The following is a 21,256-nucleotide window of genomic DNA, read 5'->3' on the forward strand; positions in this document are numbered from 1 at the left end:
CTGGGCTCATCAAATACATCCTGGTAGTCAGACAAAAACTCAGGGACCTCAGAAGGAATGGAAGAAGCAATAGACACCAACGGAGTATCGCCATGAATTCCCTGACAACCCCAACTTGACACAGACATAGCTTTCCAATCTAAAACTGGATTATGAGCCTGCAGCCATGGCAGACCCAAAACGACAACATCATGCAAATCATGCAGAACAGGAAAGCGAATCACTTCCTGATGTACGGGAGTAATGCACATGGTCATTTGCGTCCAATACTGAGGCTTATTCTCAACCAATGGCGTAGCATCAATTCCCCTCAGAGGAATAGGAAATTCCAAAGGCTCCAGGACAAAACCACAGCGCCTGGCAAACGACAAATCCATCATATTCAGGGCAGCACCTGAATCCACAAAAGCCATAACAGAGTAGGACGACAAAGAACAAATCAAAGTAACAGACAAAATAAATTTAGGCTGTATAGTGCCAATGGTGACAGGTTTAGTGATCTTTTTTAAGCGTTTAGAGCATGCTGAGATAACATGAGTAGAATCACCACAGTAAAAGCACAACCCATTTTGACGTCTATGACTTTGTCGCTCAATTCTGGTCAGAGTTCGGTCACACTGCATAGACTCAGGTCTCTGTTCAGAAAATACAGCCAAAGGATGAGCAGATTTGCGCTCCCGCAAACGCCGATCAACCTGAATGGCTAAAGCCATAGAATCACTCAGACTAGTAGGGGTGGGAAACCCCAACATAACATTCTTAATGTCTTCAGAAAGACCTTCTCTGAAATTTGCAGCCAGGGCACACTCATTCCATTGAGTAAGCACTGACCATTTTTGAAATTTTTGACAATACACCTCTGCTTCATCCTGACCTTGAGATAGAGCCAGCAACGCTTTTTCTGCCTGATTCTCAAGATTAGGCTCCTCATAAAGCAAACCAAGAGCCCGAAAAAATGCATCTACATTAAGCAATGCAGGATCTCCTGGCGCCAGAGAGAAAGCCCAATCCTGAGGGTCGCCACGCAACAAGGAGATAACAATTTTAACTTGCTGAGCGGAATCACCAGAGGAACGAGGTCTCAGAGATAGAAATAACATACAATTATTCTTAAAATTTAGAAACCTAGATCTATCTCCAGAAAACAACTCAGGAATGGGTATCTTTGGTTCTGACATAGGGCTATGAATAACAAAATCCTGAATACTTTGCACCCGTGCAGTAAGATGATCCACACTAGAAGTCAGAGTCTGAATATTCATGTCTGCAGCTGAGCTTAAAACCTCCCAGAGTTCAAGGGGATGAAAGAAGCTAAACAGACTGCAGCAAAGGAAAAGCGGGACAAAAAAAAATGTACTCAGGTCTTCTTTTAATCCCACTTCTGCGATGCATTAAACACTTTTTGGCCTGCTATACTGTTATGATCCTTAGTGGTTGAGGATCACAAATTACTCCAGCAAGGTAACTAAAAAGGACAAGCTCTAGGGAGGTGGAAAACTGGACTGACCGCAAATCTGAACCTATCCAAACACACTAGAGGTAGCCGGTGAACGTGCCTAAAATTCCTAGACGTCTCGAGCCAGCCTGAGGAACTAACTACCCCTAGAGAGAAAGAAGGACCTCTCTTGCCTCCAGAGAAATAATCCCCAAAGATATAGAAGCACCCAACAGATAATAACGGTTAGGTAAGAGGAAGGCACATACACAGGGGTGAAAGCAGATTCAGCAAATGAGGCCCACTAATATTAGATAGCAGAAAATAGAAAAGGGATCTATGCGGTCAGTAAAAAACCCTTACAAAAATATCCACACTGAGATTTCAAGAACCCCCGCACCAACAAACGGTGTGGGGGGAGAAACTCAGTCCCCTAGAGCAACCAGCAAGCACAGAAATCACATTTTAGCAAGCTGGACAAAAAAACATGATGAACGCTGATAATCAGAAAAATGAACAAACGAGAACTTAGCTTGACTTGGAGAGACTGGGAGCAAGGTAGTCACAAGGAATCTGAAGAGCACTGAGTACATTGATAGCAGGCAAGGAACTGAGTATCCAGGTGAGTTAAATAGGAAACCAACCAAGGATAACGAACCAGCTGATGCAGCCAACCTGCAGAAAGACAACACTACACAGTACCGCTTGTGACCACTAGAGGGAGCCCAAAAATAGAGTTCACAACAAGAACGGCAGGGATTCAGATGTCAGAATAGGCTGTGTTTTTACTGTGGTGATTCTGCTCATGTTATTTCTGTTTGCCTTAAGCGTACTAAGAGGGTTGCTAGGTCTGTTACCATCAGTACTGTACAGCCTAAATTTCTCTTATCTGTGACCCTGATTTGCTCATTATCGTCCTTTTCTGTCATGGCATTTGTGGATTCAGGCGCTGCCCTGAACTTAATGGACTTGGAATTCTCCAGGCGCTATGGTTTTTCCTTGCAGCCTTTGCAGAGCCCTATTCCTTTGAGGGGCATTGATGCTACACTGTTGGCCAAGGATAAACCTCAGTATTGGACTCAGCTGACCATGTAAATGGCTCCAGCACATCAGGAAGATTGCCGTTTTCTGGTGTTGCATAATTTGCATGATGTTGTTGTACTGGGTTTTTCATGGTTACAGGTACATAATCCAGTGCTGGATTGGAAATCTATGTCTGTGACTAGTTGGGGTTGTCAAGGGGTACATAGTGACGTTCCTTTGATGTCAATTTCCTCTTCCCCCTCTTCTGAAGTCCCTGAGTTTTTGTCGGATTTCCAGGATGTATTTGATGAGCCCAGGTCCAGTTCCCTTCCTCCACATAGGGACTGTGATTGTGCTATTAACTTGATTCCTGGCTGTAAGTTCCCTAAGGGCCGACTTTTCAATCTGTCTGTGCCAGAGCATGCCGTCATGTGGAGTTATGTTAAGGAGTCTTTGGAGAAGGGGCATATTCGGCCGTCTTCGTCACCATTGGGAGCGGGATTCTTTTTGTTGTCAAGAAGGATGGCTCCTTGAGACCCGGTATTGATTATCGCCTTCTTAATAAGATCACTATCAAATTCCAATACCCTTTACCTTTGCTTTCTGATTTGTTTGCTCGGATTAAGGGGGCTAGTTGGTTTACTAAGATTTACCTTCGAGGGGCATATAATCTTGTTCGTATTAAACAGGGTGACGAATGGAAAACTGCATTTAATATGCCCAAAGGCCATTTTGAATACCTTGTGATGCCTTTCGGGCTTTCTAATGCTCCTTCTGTATTTCAATCCTTCATGCATGATATTTTCCGCAATTATCTTGATAAATTCATGATTGTGTATTTGGATGATATTTTGATTTTTTTCCAACGATTGGGAGTCTCATGTGAAGCAGAACAGGATGGTATTCCAGATCCTTCGTGATAATGCTTTATTTGTGAAGGGGTCTAAGTGCCTATTTGGAGTTCAGAAGGTCTCTTTTTTGGGTTTTATTTTTTCTCCCTCGTCTATAGAAATGGATCCTGTTAAGGTCCAAGCCATTCATGACTGGATTCAACCCTCATCTGTGAAGAGCCTTCAGAAATTTTTGGGCTTTGCTAATTTTTATCGCCGTTTCATTGTCAACTTTTCCAGTGTGGTTAAGCCCCTGACCGATTTGACGAAGAAAGGCGCTGATGTGACGAATTGGTCCTCTGCGGCTGTTGAGGCCTTTCAGGAGCTTAAATGCTGATTTACTTCTGCCCCTGTGTTGCGTCAGCCGGATGTTTCTCTTCCTTTTCAGGTTGAGGTTGACGCTTCTGAGATTGGGGCAGGGGCTGTTTTGTCTCAGAGGAATTCTGATGGTTCTTTGATGAAACCGTGTGCCTTTTTTTCCAGAAAGTTTTCGCCTGCGGAGCGCAATTATGACGTCGGCAATCGGGAGTTGTTGGCTATGAAGTGGGCATTTGAGGAGTGGCGACATTGGCTTGAGGGAGCCAAGCACCGCGTTGTGGTCTTGACCGATCATAAGAATCTGATTTACCTCGAGTCGGCCAAGCGGCTGAACCCTAGACAGGCTCAATGGTCCCTGTTTTTCTCCCGTTTTGATTTTGTGGTCTCGTATCTTCCGGGATCTAAGAATGTTAAGGCTGATGCCCTCTCTAGGAGTTTTTTGCCTGATTCTCCTGGAGTCCTTGAGCCGGTTGGCATTCTTAAGGAAGGGGTGATTCTTTCTGCCATCTCCCCTGATTTACAGCGGGTGCTTCAGGAATTTCAGGCTGATAAACCTGACCGCTGTCCAGTGGGGAAGCTGTTTGTTCCTGATAGATGGACAGGTAAGGTAATTTCTGAGGTTCATTGTTCGGTGTTGGCTGGTCATCCTGGAATTTTTGGTACCAGAGATTTGGTTGCTAGGTCCTTTTGGTGGCCTTCCTTGTTGCGGGATGTGTGTTCTTTTGTGCAGTCCTGTGGGACTTGTGCCCGGGTCAAGCCTTGCTGTTCCCGCGCTAGTGGGTTGCTTTTGCCGGTCCCTGAGAGGCCCTGGACGCATATTTCCATGGATTTTATTTCGGATCTTCCTGTTTCCCAGAAGATGTCTGTTATCTGGGTGGTTTGTGACCGGTTCTCTAAAATGGTCCATTTGGTACCTTTGCCTAAATTGCCTTCCTCCTCTGATTTGGTTCCATTGTTTTTTCAGCATGTGGTTCGTTTGCATGGCATTCCGGAGAATATTGTGTCTGACAGAGGTTCCCAGTTTGTTTCTAGGTTTTGGCGGGCCTTTTGTGCTAGGATGGGCATTGATTTGTCTTTTTCTTCGGCGTTTCATCCTCACGCAAATGGCCACACTGAGCGAACTAATCAGACCTTGGAAACCTATTTGAGATGCTTTGTGTCTGCTGATCAGGATGATTGGGTGGCTTTCTTGCCGTTGGCCGAGTTTGCCCTTAATAATCGGGCTAGTTCGGCTACTTTGGTTTCGCCTTTCTTTTGTAATTTTGGTTTTCATCCTCGTTTTTCTTCAGGGCAGGTGGAGCCTTCTGATTGTCCTGGTGTGGATTCTGTGATGGACAGGTTGCAGCAGATTTGGACTCATGTGGTAGACAATTTGACGTTGTCTCAGGAAAAGGCTCAACGTTTTGCTAACCGCCGTAGGTGTGTTGGTCCCCAGCTTCGGGTGGGGGATTTAGTCTGGTTATCTTCTCGTCATGTTCCTATGAAGGTTTATTCCCCTAAGTTCAAGCCTCGGTTTATTGGTCCTTATAAGATTTCTGAGATTATCAATCCGGTATCCTTTCGTTTGGCCCTTCCAGCCTCTTTTGCCATCCATAATGTTTTCCATAGATCTTTGTTGCGGAGATATGTGGTGCCCGTTGTTCCCTCTGTTGATCCTCATGCCCCGGTGTTGGTTGAGGGGGAGTTGGAATATGTGGTTGAGAAAATTTTGGATTCTCGTTTTTCGAGGCGGAGGCTTCAGTATCTTGTCAAGTGGAAGGGTTATGGCCAGGAGGATAATTCTTGGGTTGTTCCCTCCGATGTTCATGCCGCCAATTTGGTTAGTGCTTTTCACTTGGCTCGTCCTGATCGGCCTGGGGGCTCTGGTTAGGGTTCGGTGACCCCTCCTCAAGGGGGGGGTACTGTTGTGAATTCCGCTCTTGGGCTCCCTCCGGTGGTTGTAAGTGGCACTTTTGTGAGTTCTGCTCTTGTGCTCCCTCCGGTGGTTTTAAGTGGAACGGCTGCTCCTTGGATTTAGCAGTCAGCAGCTGCTTCCACTGATCGTCTCTTCTGGCTTGGCTATATAGCCTGGCTCTATCCTTCAGCCAATGCCAGTTGTCAATGGTTACTGGTTGGATTCACATCTCTGCTTGGATTTCCCTGATATTCTGTCCAGTTCAGCAAAGATAAGTCCTTGCTTTGTTCTTTTGCAGTCCACATTTTGTGGACTTTATCGTTCTGCTCATTCTATGTTTTTTCTAGTCCAGCTTGTCAGTATGGATTTATTCAGTTAAGCTGGAAGCTCTGGGAAGCAGATTTACCCTCCACACCTTTAGTCAGGTGTGGAGATTTTTCTAAACTCTGTGGTGGATTTTTCTAGTTTTTTAATACTGACCGCACAGTATTCTGTCCTATTCTATCTATCTAGCTAGATTGGCCTCCTTTGCTTCATCCTGGTTTCATTCTGCGTATGTCATTTCTCTCTCCACTCACAGTCAATATTTGTGGGGGGCTGTCTATCCTTTGGAGAATTTTTCTGAGGCAAGATAGCTTTCCTGTTTCTATCTTTAGGGGTAGTTAGTCCTCTGGCTGTGACGAGGTGTCTAGGGAGTGACAGGAACATCCCACGGCTACTTCTAGTGTTGTGTAAAGCTGAGGCACTGCGGTCAGTACAGGTACCGCCTCCTCCAGAGCTCATCCCATGTTGCTCCTAAACCACCAGTTCATAACAGGTAGGAGAAGGTTTTTGCAACCAATCGTGGACTTGTGTTTTGAGATCCGATCGCATATGAGCTGTGTGGTCTCACCTACATACAACAAGTCACATGGGCATTTAATCAAATAAATGACCCAGGAAGTTTCACATGTAAAAAATTCGGGAATTTTGAAACTCTTACCGGAGAGTGGATGGTGGAAGGTCGCACCCTTTTGGACATTATTACATTGGGTACAGTGCAAACAGGGAAATGTTCCTGTTTTAGGGTTCTGGAGAAAACGTTGGCGTGGTGGTACTTTTTTTGGGCCTAAATCTGCTCTGACTAGGGAATCTTTTAAGTTGGAGGCCCGTTTGAAACATGGCAAGAACGGTTCTTTGAATTCAGGAATGTCTGGATGGGCACTGGATAAGAGGTGCCAGTGTCTATGGATGGAACTGTGCAGAATGTAAGTGAAAGGGTGGAAGGAGTGAACAAACAGAATTCGTTTATTAGATTTATTCGGCCTTCGGGAGAGGGTATTGTGGCCTCCCTCAAGATAGAATGTAGGTAGTCCCTTTGTAGAAATTTATTGGACATATCGTCCAGGCGTTGAGGATGAAGACTCTCCTCTGTGACAATATTATTGACCCTCTGAAACTGAGACCTAGGGATGGAGCGTTTTGTGGACAGTAGATGCAGAGGTTATCTCCAGTTTAAATTTTTTTGGGGGCTGTTTCCTCGGTCTCTGGCAGTTCGTGACTTGGTGGATCATTCAAATGTTTGCTGGAGCAACCTGGAGGTCACTTTCAAATTAAAAGTCTATGAAGACCTCATTCTGGTATCTCCTAGACTTGCATTGAGAACTTGTGATGTAGTTTCTGACTTCCAAACAGTCAGAAGTTGCAGTCACAAGATCGCGCCATGGAACCAGAGCAAAGCCAAAAAAAGGTGAAAACGCCAGAGGGTGAATATAAGACCAGGAGCAGGGACATTACATAAGAATTACCACTACAGCGCTCAAAAAAAAGAAAACTCTGGAGTGGTGCTTTAAAGTATACAGTGCAGTATGTATTATTTTATTTTGTTCATACACTAATCATCTTCACTGTTTTCTGTCTCACACACTGTATAAATCGAATTTGTTTTTTAGTTTTTCTTTCCCTATATCTATGGTTAAAATGTGAACTGTGACATCCTCTCACTGTCCAGATTTACCACAAAATGGCTGCTGCATTTTATGCTTCTACTGTTATATAGGCCATGATAGTCACTCTTCACTAACTTTTCTATGCCATGTGATATGAAATCTGCACAGCAGCATCGGGAAGCCTGCCTGCAATCCTTTTGTGGTTGATGTAATTTTCTGTAATGTGTATAATGATAATGTCCATTTTAGGTGATTTAAGCTAAGAGAATGGCAAATTGTTCAGATTCACCTGTTTCTGGAAATTCATAGGATTGATTTAAAAAAAAAAAAGATTTGCTTGGAATCGATTTTCTGATCTCTGTTTATAAAATATGTGAGAATATGACTTTTTTCTGCTCAGTATATATAAATCTAAGCAAGTGAAGGAAGTTTTTTTTTGTGCAGCTCTATATCACTGTGAGAAGTACCGTAATGATAATTCTGCTCATAGTAATGCTGTGCTCCATCTTGGTACATTTCACTTATGCTGATAGTAACATCATATGTTCTGTTTCTGAAACGTAAAAATCTATCAACAATATCCTGTTCCTGCCCAATAGATAGGAAGTCATGGAACTTCTTCTGGTCTACTTGATTACTAGATAGATATCATAATTAGGACAGATTGAGCCTTCCTTATCTTAACAATTAATTTGTTTTCTCCACAAGAGCAAGTGAAATTTCATGTTCTGACGGAGTGACATAGTTTGTAGCCGGTGTGACAGGATGTAAATGGCTTTTTTTTCTACAAGCAGAGCCTGAAAATTCCATTTTATTGATCCTCCAGCAACATAAAAAAAAAAAAGTGCAACGCCTGCTAGGGCTGTGGGGTACTTGGAACCGGGTAGGACAGTTCTTCAGGTCGTTCTTCTTGCAGTCTGTGGCCCTGGGCGCACAATAAAAATGATGAGGGACAGTTTGTAGGGGATTTAACATGATGCCACCTGTGGTGTTCGGCAGTGAGTGGCCGACGCTGCTTAAGGGAACCGATGAGGCCGATGGTGATGTACAGTACAGACCAAAAGTTTGGACACACCTTCTCATTTAAAGATTTTTCTGTATTTTCATGACTATGAAAATTGTACATTCACACTGAAGCCATCAAAACTATGAATTAACACATGTGGAATCATATACTTAACAAAAAAGTGTGAAACAACTGAAATTATGTCTTATATTCTAGGTTCTTCAAAGAAGCCACTTTTTTGCTTTGATGACTGCTTTGCACACTCTTGGCATTCTCTTGATGAGAGGTGGTCACCGGGAATGGTTTTCAATTCACAGGTGTGCCCTGTCAGGTTTAATAAGTGGGATTTCTTGCCTTATAAATGGGGTTGGGACCATCAGTTGTGTTGTGCAGACGTCTGGTGGATACACAGCTAATAGTTCTACTGAATAGACTGTTAGAATTTGTACTATGGCAAGAAAAAAGCAGCTAAGTAAAGAAAAACGAGTGGCCATCATTACTTTAAGGCGGGCGTGACACTCAGCGTAGGGAAATACGGTCAGTATTTTACAGGCGTAATATGCAGAAATGATCCCAAAGCAGTGTTCCGTATGTCATCCGTAGGCAGGGTGTGTCTGCGTATTTTACGCATGTTAACCTCCGTATGTAATCCGTATGGCACCCGTACTGCGTTTTTTTCTCGCAACCATGCAAAATAGACATATTATGGATCCATGGGCTCAAATATTCGTGAAAACATATATACAGTCTATATATATATATATATATATATATATATATATATATATAAATTCAAAGCCATGAGTCTGACCAGATGTGTCTGACCATCTTTGAATTTCCATCTTTTAAATTACAGATTTTTAATTACTATGAATTACACTAGAATTCCATGAAGCATTTACCCATTCATCACTGTTGTACTTTCATCATCCTCATCACCACCTGTATCATCTAATCGAGTTGTTTTGTCTACCCACAGGTACGCTGCTGATCTACTCAGCTTTTCCTGCAATATCTGTCTATGTAAAGTGCATGTAATTGCCACCTGGTATGCTGCTCATCTACTCAGCTTTTCCTGCAATGTCTGTCTATGTGAAGTGCATGTAATTGCCACCTGGCATGCTTTCCTTACCCATTGTTTTCTATCCATATGTACTTCACCCCTCTTGCTTCTTCCTTGGCCAATGTACCCCACCCCCTCTTTATGCCTCGGCTTAATTGTGAACATGTGCTCTGGACACACACGCCCACATCCCTCTCAGCTGTGAGCCCTTAGGTGCACATAAATTCATAGCCATGAGTCTGACCAGACGTGTCTAACCATCTTTGAAATTCCATCTTTAAAATTACAGATTTTTAATTACTATGAATTAGACTAGAATTGTACTGGAATTGACTGGAAGGTAAAGGAATAGAAAGCTACTATAATGTTTCGGTTTCTTTTAACCAAGAGCTGTTTATCTCTCCCAATTAATCAACTGGAAGCAGTTGTTCTAGTGTAGTGTAGGTATTTCTTAGTCCTTGGAGTGATGTGGTTTAAAGAGCTATTAGGCATATCTGTTATGATCCCAGTGGCAAGGATCGCAAGTAGAACTAGCTAAGTGCCTGAACAGACTACAAACTCTGGGGAAGTGGTAAATGAATTGACCGCAACCTGATCCTATCCACACACAACTAAAAGTAGCCGTGGAACGTTACCTAAAAAAATCCTAGACGTCTCATCACGGCCTGAGAAACTGACTACTCCTAGAGGGAACGAAAGTCCTCGCTTGCCTCAGTGAAATGACCCCAAAGATATAGAAAAGCCCCCCACAAATATTAACGGTGAGTTAAGGGGAAAGCACAAACGCAGAGATGAAATTAGATTTAGCAAATGAGGCCCACTAACACTAGATAGCAGAAAATAGAAAGGGAACTGTGCGGTCAATTTAAAACCCTATTCAAAAAGTCCACGCAGAGATTGCTCGAGCCCCCGCACCGACTAACGATGCGGGGGAAGCAACTCTGACCCCAGAGTTAACCAGCGGCAAAAATCACATATTAGCAAGCTGGACTAAACTCATCAAACACGGAAATAATATTGCAGACTGATGAGCAAAAAATGATTAAACAGAACTTAGCTTATCCTGAAGGGACAGAAACCGAAGATTATCAGGAGTAATCAGAAAGGCACTGAATACATTGACAGCCGGCAACAAGTGGAAGTGAAACAGAGCTATATAGGAACCTCCCAGTGACTAATGAGGCAGCTGAAAAGCCACAGATTTGCAGGATAACAAACAAAGCCACCAGGGGGAGCCCAAAACAAAAGTCACACCATACCACCTGTGACCACAAGAGGGAGCCCGAAAATAGAGTTCACAACAGTACCCCCCCTTGAGGAGGGGTCACCGAACCCTCATCAAAACCCCCAGGGCGATCGGGATGAGCCACATGGAAGGTACGAACCAAATCGGCCGCATGAACATCAGAGGCGACAACCCAGGAATTATCCTCCTGACCATAGCTGTCATGATTCCCAATGGCAGGGACACGGGCAAAAACGGACTAGCTCTAGGAAGATGGTATCTCAGGTAACCGCGATGCTGAACCTAACACGCAAATAAAAGTAGCCAGGGGGTGTGCCTACGTTGTATCCCTAGACACCTCGCGCCAGCCGGAGATCTAACTACCCCTAGAAGAGGAATACACAGACCTGGCTTGCCTCCAGGGAAACCCCAAAAGTTATAGTAGCCCCCCACATGTAATAATGGTTAGGTAAGAGGAAAACACAAACGCAGTATGAATATAGATTCAGCAAAGTGAGGCCCTCTGACTAGATAGATGAAAATACAAAAGAGGACTTCGCGGTTACCTCAAAACCCTAAGCAGCCATCCTGAAACGACCTTAACTCCGTTATCAACTCATGACACCGGAGTAGTAATTTCAGATCACTAGAGCTTCCAGCAGCACGAGAAATATAAATGCATGCTGGACAAAACAAACACAAAAAGCCAAAGATTCAACTTAGCTGAATTGCAGACTTGGAGCAGGTAGCAAGCAACAGAGATGCTCTGGTAACATTGATTGCCGGCACTAGAGTGACTGAGAAGCCAGACTAAATAGGAAACTCCCAATTTGCTGATGAAAACAGGTGCACTGGAAACACAAGACCAAAGTCAACCAGTACCACCAGTAGCCACCAGAGGGAGCCCAAAAACAGAATTCACAACACATAGCCCTTCCACTTAACCAAATATTGAAGTCTCCGTCTAGAATCGAAGATCTTCTCCACCACGTATTCCAATTCTCCCTCCACCAGCACCGGGGCAGGAGACTCAACCGGAGGACCCACAGGCACCACATACCTCCGCAACAACGACCGATGGAAAACATTATGAATAGCAAATGATGCTGGGTGGTCCAAACGAAATGACACAGGGTTAAGGACTTCCAAAATCTTATAAGGACTGATAAACCGAGGCTTGAACTTAGGAGAGGAGACCTTCATAGGAACAAAACGAGAAGACAACCACACCAAGTCCCCAACGCGAAGTCGGGGACCCACACAGCGACGGCGGTTGGCAAAGCGCTGAGCCTTCTCTTGTGACAGCTTCAAATTGTCCACCACATGATTCCAAATCTGATGCAACCTATCCACCACAACATCCACTCCAGGACAGTCAGAAGGCTCCACCTGACCCGAGGAAAAACGAGGATGAAACCCCGAATTACAAAAAAAAGGAGACACCAAAGTATCAGAACTAGCCCGATTATTAAGGGCAAACTCGGCCAATGGCAAAAAAGTCACCCAGTCGTCCTGATCAGCAGAAACAAAACATCTTAAATAGGTTTCCAAGGTCTGATTAGTTCGCTCGGTTTGGCCATTTGTCTGAGGGTGGAAAGCCGACGAAAAAGACAAATCAATGCCCATCTTAGCACAAAAGGTCCGCCAAAATCTAGACACAAACTGGGATCCTCTGTCGGAAACAATATTTTCAGGGATCCCATGCAAACGAACCACATTTTGAAAAAACAGCGGAACCAACTCGGAGGAGGAAGGCAACTTAGGCAAGGGCACCAAATGGACCATCTTAGAAAAATGATCACACACCACCCAGATGACAGACATTCTTTGAGAGACAGGGAGATCCGAAATAAAATCCATGGAAATGTGCGTCCAAGGCCTCTTCGGGACTGGCAAAGGCAACAGCAACCCACTGGCATGAGAACAGCAAGGCTTAGCCCGAGCACAAATTATACAAGACTGCACAAAGGAACGAACATCCCGCGACAAGGAAGGCCACCAAAAGGACCTGGCCACCAAATCTCTGGTACCAAATATTCCAGGATGGCCCGCCAACACCGAAGAATGAACCTCAGAAATAACTCTGCTGGTCCATCTATCCGCCTGAAACTCCTGCAGCACTTGTCGCAAATCTGGGGAGATGGCAGACAAAATCACCCCTTCTCTGAGAATACCAGCCTGCTCTGAATCTCCAGGAGAGTCAGGCACAAAACTCCTAGAAAGAGCATCAGCCTTCACATTCTTCGAACCAGTCAGGTACGAGACCACGAAATCAAAACGAGAGAAAAACAACGACCAACGAGCCTGTCTAGGATTCAGCCGCTTGGCCGACTCGAGATAAATCAGATTCTTGTGATCAGTTAAGACCACCACACGATGCTTAGCTCCCTCAAGCCAATGTCGCCACTCCTCAAATGCCCACTTCATAGCCAACAACTCCCGGTTACCGACATCATAATTCCGCTCGGCAGGCGAAAACTTTCTTGAAAAGAAAGCACATGGCTTCATGGCAGAGCCATCGGAGCTTCTCTGCGACAAAACAGCCCCCGCTCCAATCTCGGAAGCATCAACCTTGACCTGGAAGGGAAGAGAGACATCTGGCTGACATAAGACTGGAGCCGAAGAAAACCGGTGCTTCAGCTCCCGAAAGGCCTCCACGGCCGCAGGAGACCAATTAGTCACATCAGAGCCCTTCTTGGTCAAATCCGTCAAAGGTTTAACCACGCTAGAAAAATTATCGATGAAACAACGGTAAAAATTAGCAGAACCCAAGAACTTCTGAAGACTCTTAACAGATGTAGGCTGCGTCCAGTCATGAATAGCCTGAACCTTGACTGGGTCCATCTCAATAGTAGAAGGAGAAAAAATGAAACGCAAAAAAGAAACCTTCTGGACTCCAAAAAGACATTTTGAGCCCTTCACAAATAAAGCATTGGCACGCAGGACCTAAAACACCATCCTGACCTGCCTAACATGGGACTCCCAATCATCAGAAAAAAACAGAATATCATCCAGATTCACAATCATAAATTTATCCAGATATTCGCGGAAGATGTCGTGCATAAAGGACTGAAAGACAGAAGGAGCGTTAGAAAGTCCAAAAGGCATCACCAAGTACTCAAAATGGCCTTCGGGCGTATTAAATGCAGTTTTCCATTCATCACCCTGCTTAATACGCACAAGGTTATTCGCACCACAAAGATCTATCTTGGTGAACCAACTAGCCCCCTTAATGCAAGCAAACAGATCAGACAACAATGGCAAAGGATACTGAAATTTGACCGTGATTTTATTTAGAAGGCGATAATCAATACAAGGTCTCAGGGAACCATCCTTCTTAGCCACGAAAAAGAACCCCGCACCAAGAGGGGAGGAGGAAGGGCGAATAAGTCCTTTCTCCAAGGACTCCTTTATATAACTCCGCATGGCAGCATGCTCCGGCACTGACAAATTGAAAAGTCGTCCCTTAGGAAACTTACTACCAGGAATCAAATTTATAGCACAATCACAATCCCTATGAGGAGGTAGAGAACTGAGTTTGGGCTCATCAAATACGTCCTGGTAGTCTGACAAAAACGCAGGGACTTCAGAAGGAGTGGAAGAAGCAATTGACACCACAGGAGCGTCGCCATGAATTCCCTGACAACCCCAACTTGACACAGACATTGCTTTCCAATCCAAGACTGGATTATGAGTCTGCAACCATGGCAGGCCCAACACGACAACATCATGCAAATTATGCAGTACAAGAAAGCGAATCACCTCCTGATGAACAGGAGTCATGCACATGGTCACTTGTGTCCAGTACTGAGGTTTATTCGTAGCCAATGGTGTAGCATCAATTCCCCTTAGTGGAATAGGGAATTTTAAAGGCTCCAAAACAAAGCCACAGCGCCTGGCAAATGACAAGTCCATCAGACTCAGGGCAGCACCCGAATCTACAAAAGCCATAACTGGGTAAGATGACAAGGAACATAGTAACATAGTAACATAGTAACATAGTAAGGCCGAAAAAAGACATTTGTCCATCCAGTTCAGCCTATATTCCATCATAATAAATCCCCAGATCTACGTCCTTCTACAGAACCTAATAATTGTATGATACAATATTGTTCTGCTCCAGGAAGACATCCAGGCCTCTCTTGAACCCCTCGACTGAGTTCGCCATCACCACCTCCTCAGGCAAGCAATTCCAGATTCTCACTGCCCTAACAGTAAAGAATCCTCTTCTATGTTGGTGGAAAAACCTTCTCTCCTCCAGGCGCAAAGAATGCCCCCTTGTGCCTGTCACCTTCCTTGGTATAAACAAGACAGATTTATCAACCTTTTTTTTACGCTTAGAGCATGCTGAGATAACATGAGCTGAGTCACCACAGTAAAAGCACAACCCATTTTGCCATCTATAATTTTGCCGTTCACTTCTGGTCAGAATTCTATCACATTGCATAGAGTCAGGTGTCTGTTCAGAAGACACCGCCAAATGGTGCGCAGGTTTGCGCTCCCGCAAACGCCGATCAATCTGAATGGCCAAAGTCATTGACTCATTCAGACCTGCAGGCGTAGGGAACCCCACCATGACATTCTTAATGGCCTCAGAAAGACCTTTTCTGAAATTTGCAGCCAGGGCACACACATTCCACTGAGTAAGCACCGACCACCTCCGAAACTTCTGGCAGTACACCTCTGCATCATCTTGCCCCTGAGAGAGGGCCAACAACGCTTTTTCAGCCTGGTTCTCAAGATTAGGTTCCTTATAGAGCAATGTAGAAACATACAAATGATTAGAAAAAGAAGAGGAAAAATCAAAAATTGTGTAACATATGAACCCCTTAAAATTTATAAACTTTAATAGATAATGATTAAAAATACCACTTCCCAGTGAGTACCAAAAAACAAAAATGAAATAGAACAAAAATCTATTCTGTGCACCTTTCCTACAGTACTGACCCTGCACTGGCCTGCTATCCCTGCCTAACAGTGGAGGTTGGCACCCTGATAGATATTTGGCGCCCCCACTCAGCGACGGCTGATACCTACTGGCCCTGGTATAAACCTGACCAGCTAAAGGCAGGAAAACAATGAGCCAGTAAAAGAAATGAAAGAAAGCACGGGTAGAGGAATCAAAGGTGCACAAAAATATGTTGCCAACCTCCCTACATTTCTTTTACTGGCTCATTGTTTTCCTGCCTTTAGCTGGTCAGGTTTATACCAGGGCCAGTAGGTATCAGCCGTCGCTGAGTGGGGGCGCCAAATATCTATCAGGGTGCCAACCTCCACTGTTAGGCAGGGATAGCAGGCCAGTGCAGGGTCAGTACAGTAGGAAAGGTGCACAGAATAGATTTTTGTTCTATTTCATTTTTGTTTTTTGGTACTCACTGGGAAGTGGTATTTTTAATCATTATCTATTAAAGTCCTTATAGAGCAATCCAAGGGCCAGAAAAAACGCATCCACACTGAGCAATGCAGGATCCCCTGGCGCCAATGCGAAGGCCCAATCTTGAGGGTCACCACGCAAGAAGGAAATAATAATTTTAACTTGCTGCACGGAATCACCAGAGGAACGAGGTTTCAAAGAAAGAAACAATTTACAATTGTTCTTAAAATTCAGGAACCTAGATCTATCTCCAGAAAACAACTCCGGAATAGGTATTCTAGGCTCTGACATAGGACTGTGAACAACAAAATCCTGAATAATTTGTACCCTTGCAGCAAGATGATCTACACTGGAGGCCAAACTCTGAATATCCATATCAGCAGCTGAGTTCAGAGCCACACCAAGATTAAGAGGAGGAGAGAAGCAAGACACACAGCAGCTAGACACACGGCAGCAGAAAAAAAAAAAAAATTCTCAAGGCTTCTTTTCTCCTGCTTCAGCCATGCAATTAACACTTTACGGGCTGGCTGTACTGTTATGATCCCAGTGGCAAGGATCGCAAGTAGAACTAGCTAAGTGCCTGAACAGACTACAAACTCTGGGGAAGTGGTAACTGAATTGACCGCAATCTGATCCTATCCACACACAACTAAAAGTAGCCGTGGAACGTTACCTAAAAAAATCCTAGACGTCTCGTCACGGCCTGAGAAACTGACTACTCCTAGAGGGAACGAAAGTCCTCGTTTGCCTCAGTGAAATGACCCCAAAGATATAGAAAAGCCCCCCACAAATATTAACGGTGAGTTAAGGGGAAAGCACAAACACAGAGATGAAATTAGATTTAGCAAATGAGGCCCACTAACACTAGATAGCAGAAAATAGAAAGGGAACTGTGCGGTCAATTTAAAACCCTATTCAAAAAGTCCACGCAGAGATTGCTCGAGCCCCCGCACCGACTAGCGATGCGGGGGAAGCAACTCTGACCCCAGAGTTAACCAGCGGCAAAAATCACATATTAGCAAGCTGGACTAAACTCATCAAACACGGAAATAATATTGCAGACTGATGAGCAAAAAATGATTAAACAGAATTTAGCTTATCCTGAAGGGACAGAAACCGAAGATTATCAGGAGTAATCAGAAAGGCACTGAATACATTGACAGCCGGCAACAAGTGGAAGTGAAACAGAGCTATATAGGAACCTCCCAGTGACTAATGAGGCAGCTGATAAGCCACAGATTTGCAGGATAACAAACAAAGCCACCAGGGGGAGCCCAAAACAAAAGTCACACCATACCACCTGTGACCACAAGAGGGAGCCCGAAAACAGAGTTCACAACACATATCACAAACAAAGCATCATTGATGGAATGGAAATTATGCTAGGCACAACATTAAGTGTTATGACGGCGGAGGGGCAGTCAAAGAAGAACTTTGACTCCAGCTGATGGTGTTGCTGTCAGAAGCTACATTATGCTGCTGTGACAAGACAAGAGACAAGTGATATATATGTCATTATTCTCTCTGCTCCCTTGCCATTCATATCCTTTCTAGAGGCAAAGTAAGTCAATTGTGACCTTCTTTTCATGCTACTACTATTACTACTGTCAGGACGGATGCTGCAAGAAGTGCTAGTTCAGCTGCAGCTAGTGGCTCTTACATATTTTTTCGCTCTGACATGTATATTTTTTCTAGCACAGTTCTATGTCCATTGTTAGTTCCACATTTAACATATATTTTTTTTACAAAAGTATAAAGTTGAAGTCCTTTACCAAAATTTGTCACCACCCTGAAAAAACTATGGAATCATCAATGAATGCTAGGCAGAGATCATGGGATGGCCACAAGACACCAGTCTGCCCGCAATATTGGGGTGGCGTGTAAGCATCTCCAATTTGACAATTTGAATAGGTGCATAAAAAAAGAGACCTGCAGTGTCAAATTTCTCAATTTACTCTAAAAATTAGTAATGAAATGTGTGGTTAAAGCAAATTAACTCAAAAATGGAAAACCTAACCTCAGATGCTAAGAAGCAGGAACACACCCTAAAAATCCAGCAAGAGTCCACAGTATAGTTATGGGGTCAATGATTGCCAAAGTGGATTACGAAAACAGATATGCAAAAAAAATAAATTGTGTGTATAATGTTTTCACATTTTGATTTTTGGTTTTTAAAACACTACTATCTCTTCAGACCCACAAAAATATCCTGGAATGCTATGGTACTTGATAAGTTCATGTACATTAAAGTAATTTAAGGAAGCAACCAGCAGTATTATTGCAGTGTATACGGTTGTTAAATTCCACTACGGAAATAATTGTAAAACCTTAACCTTTTTCTAGATTTTTTTTATTTTATCTTCTTCCCTTTCAAAAACATGCAAAGTATGTAAACCTAAAACACTGTGTTATTAGGTACTTACATGGAAAGTAATATGTGGTAACAACCAGCATTATTGTTATGACATATATGGTTGTTACATTTGACTATTAACCTCTTTCTGCCAGCTGACAGAATAGTACGTCAGCTGGTAGTATCCCCCGCTTTGAGGTGGGCTCTGGTGGTGAGCCCACCTCAAAGCCGCGACATGTCAGCTGGTTTGAACAGCTGACATGTGCACGCAATGGGCTCAAGCGGAATCGCATTCCGCCCGTGCCCATTAATAAGTTAAATGACACTGTCAAACTGACATTGGTATTTAACAAGCGCCGCTGGCCGCGTGGCCAGAAGTACTTGCACCGCTGACCCCCATCATATGATCAGGGGTCATCGGTGCGTTGCCATCACAACCAGAGATCTCCTCGAGACCTCTTTGGTTGTTGATGGCAGATTGCTATGAGCGCCACACTGTGGTCGGCGTTCATAGCAAGCCTCTAATTCTGCTGCATAGAGGTGATCTGTGCATCACCTCTAGGTAGCAGAGGTGATCAAGTAGTGCATGCTTCTAGCCTCCCATGAAGGCTATTGATGCATGCCAAAATTAAAAAAAGTTATTAAAAATATTTTTTGCCCCAATCAAAATAAAACAATAAAAAACATCAAACCTTCACATATTTGGTATTGCCGCATTCAGAATCGCCCGATCTATCAATAAAAAAAGGATTAACCTGATCGCTAAATGGCGTAGCGAGAAAAAAATAAAAACGCCAAACTTTAAATGAAATGACGGATGATCAAAAGAACGTATCTGCACCAAAATGGTATCATTAAAACTTCAGCTCAGCATGCAAAAAATAAGCCCTCACCTGACCCCAGATCACGAAAATTGGAGACGCTACTGTTATCGGAAAATTGCGCATTTTTTTTTAAGCACATTTTGGAATTTTTCTTACCACTTACATAAAAGAGAACTTAGACATGTTTGGTGTCTATGAACTCTATGAATCATAATGACATGTCAGTTTTAGCATTTAGTGAACCTAGCAAAAAAAAACTAAACAAAAAACAAGTGTGGGATTGCACTTTTTTTTGCAATTTCATCGCACTTGGAATTTCTTCCCATTTTCTGTTACACGACATGTTAAAACCAATGGTATCGTTCAAAAGTACAACTCGTTCCGCAAAAAATATGTCCCTAAATGGCCATATTGATGTAAAAATAAAAAAGTTATTGCTCTGGGAAGAAGGGGAGGGAAAAAAGCAACCAAAAAAGCTCCGGGGTGAAGGGGTTAAGTCAGCTGTAAAACCTATATTTTTTTTTTTTTTTTTTTTTTATTTTACTTTTTTTAAATGATCCCTTATCCATGAACAAAAACGTCAGCATGACGTAAAATCAGATATTGCAAAGTAGGTATGCATAGGTACACACCTCGAAACTTAGATACGTCAATATAGTGCATACGGCAATATGGAGTGTACAGTGGTACTGTCATGCTGCAGCAATGCAGGTATATGCAGACTCCACGAGGGGGAGTGGGTGAGAGAAAAAGAGGTTGCACTGTTACCGCAAAGCAGCAAAGTGCATGCTGCACCTTGACACCAGGTGGCAACAAAAAGTTGTCAAAACGAGCCAAGTCAGTAAAGGACGGTAAGCGTATAGTTTAAAGGGAAAAACAGAACTCATAGTCAAAATAAAAGCCGAGGGTCAGAACCAGCCATGAGCAAAGGTACAGAGACATGAGACAGAGAACAGAGTCAGAGTAAGCCAGTAGGTCAAAAGCCAGGCAGATGTGTGGTAGCAAAGACGGAAGACAGGAGATGAAGTCAGAGTTCAAGCCGAGTCAAAAAAAGGAGGGGATACACACCAGAGTCACTAGGTCAGGTACAGGAGACAGGTCACGCACCAGTAAGGGAAGTCAGTGGCAAAAGGAAAACTGGGTTTTAACAGGTTAGCAGCCCCAGCAAGCCCAAAACTATCACTGACACAAGCTGCCAGCGATATCTCCAAGAAATAGCCACTCCCAAATCAAAGAGAGGCAGCAATAGTTAACACCAGCATGACCAGGCTGGAGTAGGAGAAACAGAAAGCAAACTCCGACCGTCATGACAGGTACTAATATAGCTATGACAAAAAATAAATTATGTCCATTGTATTAGAGATTAAAAAAATATTGCACTCTTGGTACTTTCCAAAATAGATCAGGACAAAAAAAGCTTGTTAGATTCTTGTATGAAAAGTGATCTCCTGCAACAGGCAGTTGTGTTCAGGAGGCATGTACAATATTGGTCTACTACAGCAAAGACAGAAAAAAGGCAGAAAATGTTAACAAGCAGACACTTTGTGAGGTAGACAGTTCACTTTTTCCTTCTGGATTCTAGAGATTTGTGATTTGCATTAAAAAATAACAATAATAATTTGTTCTCTGCTTGGGACACACAAGCCTAGGTTTCAGGATTCTGCATTACAAGCAAATTAAGAACACAGGTTATTAAACTTCTGTCTTGGTTTGCACTTGACATGAATGAAGATTGAAAAAAAGGTGCTGCTATGCTGTTACTGACATATCTATGCAGCTACATCACTTTCTTATCACACTTAAATCTTTGGATTATTATTCACAGTTGATGTCTATTTTCAATGTGGTTCACTAGTGCAATTTTGATATTTTTCTGTCCCTGTGTGGAAGGAACTGGGCTCTAAGAACTTTCATAGCTATGCT

The 21,256-nt window shown here is 43.4% G+C and overlaps 1 protein-coding gene across 2 annotated transcripts in view; it reads left to right on the top strand.

Annotated features, from left to right (window-relative positions):
* The first annotated feature begins 8,728 nt into the window (after positions 1-8,728).
* LOC143792962 (nicotinamide N-methyltransferase-like) overlaps positions 8,729-21,256 on the top strand; it is an 87,978-nt gene continuing 75,450 nt past the window's right edge. The window contains exons 1-2 of one of the 2 annotated variants that reach the window (XM_077279509.1): positions 8,732-8,811; positions 9,474-9,542. Coding sequence is in view for 1 of the 2 variants with exons in the window: in XM_077279485.1 (XP_077135600.1) it covers positions 8,741-8,811 (71 nt within the window). In the remaining variant the exon portion in view is untranslated. Of the gene's footprint in view, positions 8,812-9,473; positions 9,543-21,256 lie in introns of both variants that reach the window. The other variant, XM_077279485.1, reaches the window with a different exon arrangement.

The sequence above is a fragment of the Ranitomeya variabilis genome, chromosome 1, assembly GCF_051348905.1.
Source record: "Ranitomeya variabilis isolate aRanVar5 chromosome 1, aRanVar5.hap1, whole genome shotgun sequence".
Lineage (NCBI taxonomy): Eukaryota > Metazoa > Chordata > Amphibia > Anura > Dendrobatidae > Ranitomeya > Ranitomeya variabilis.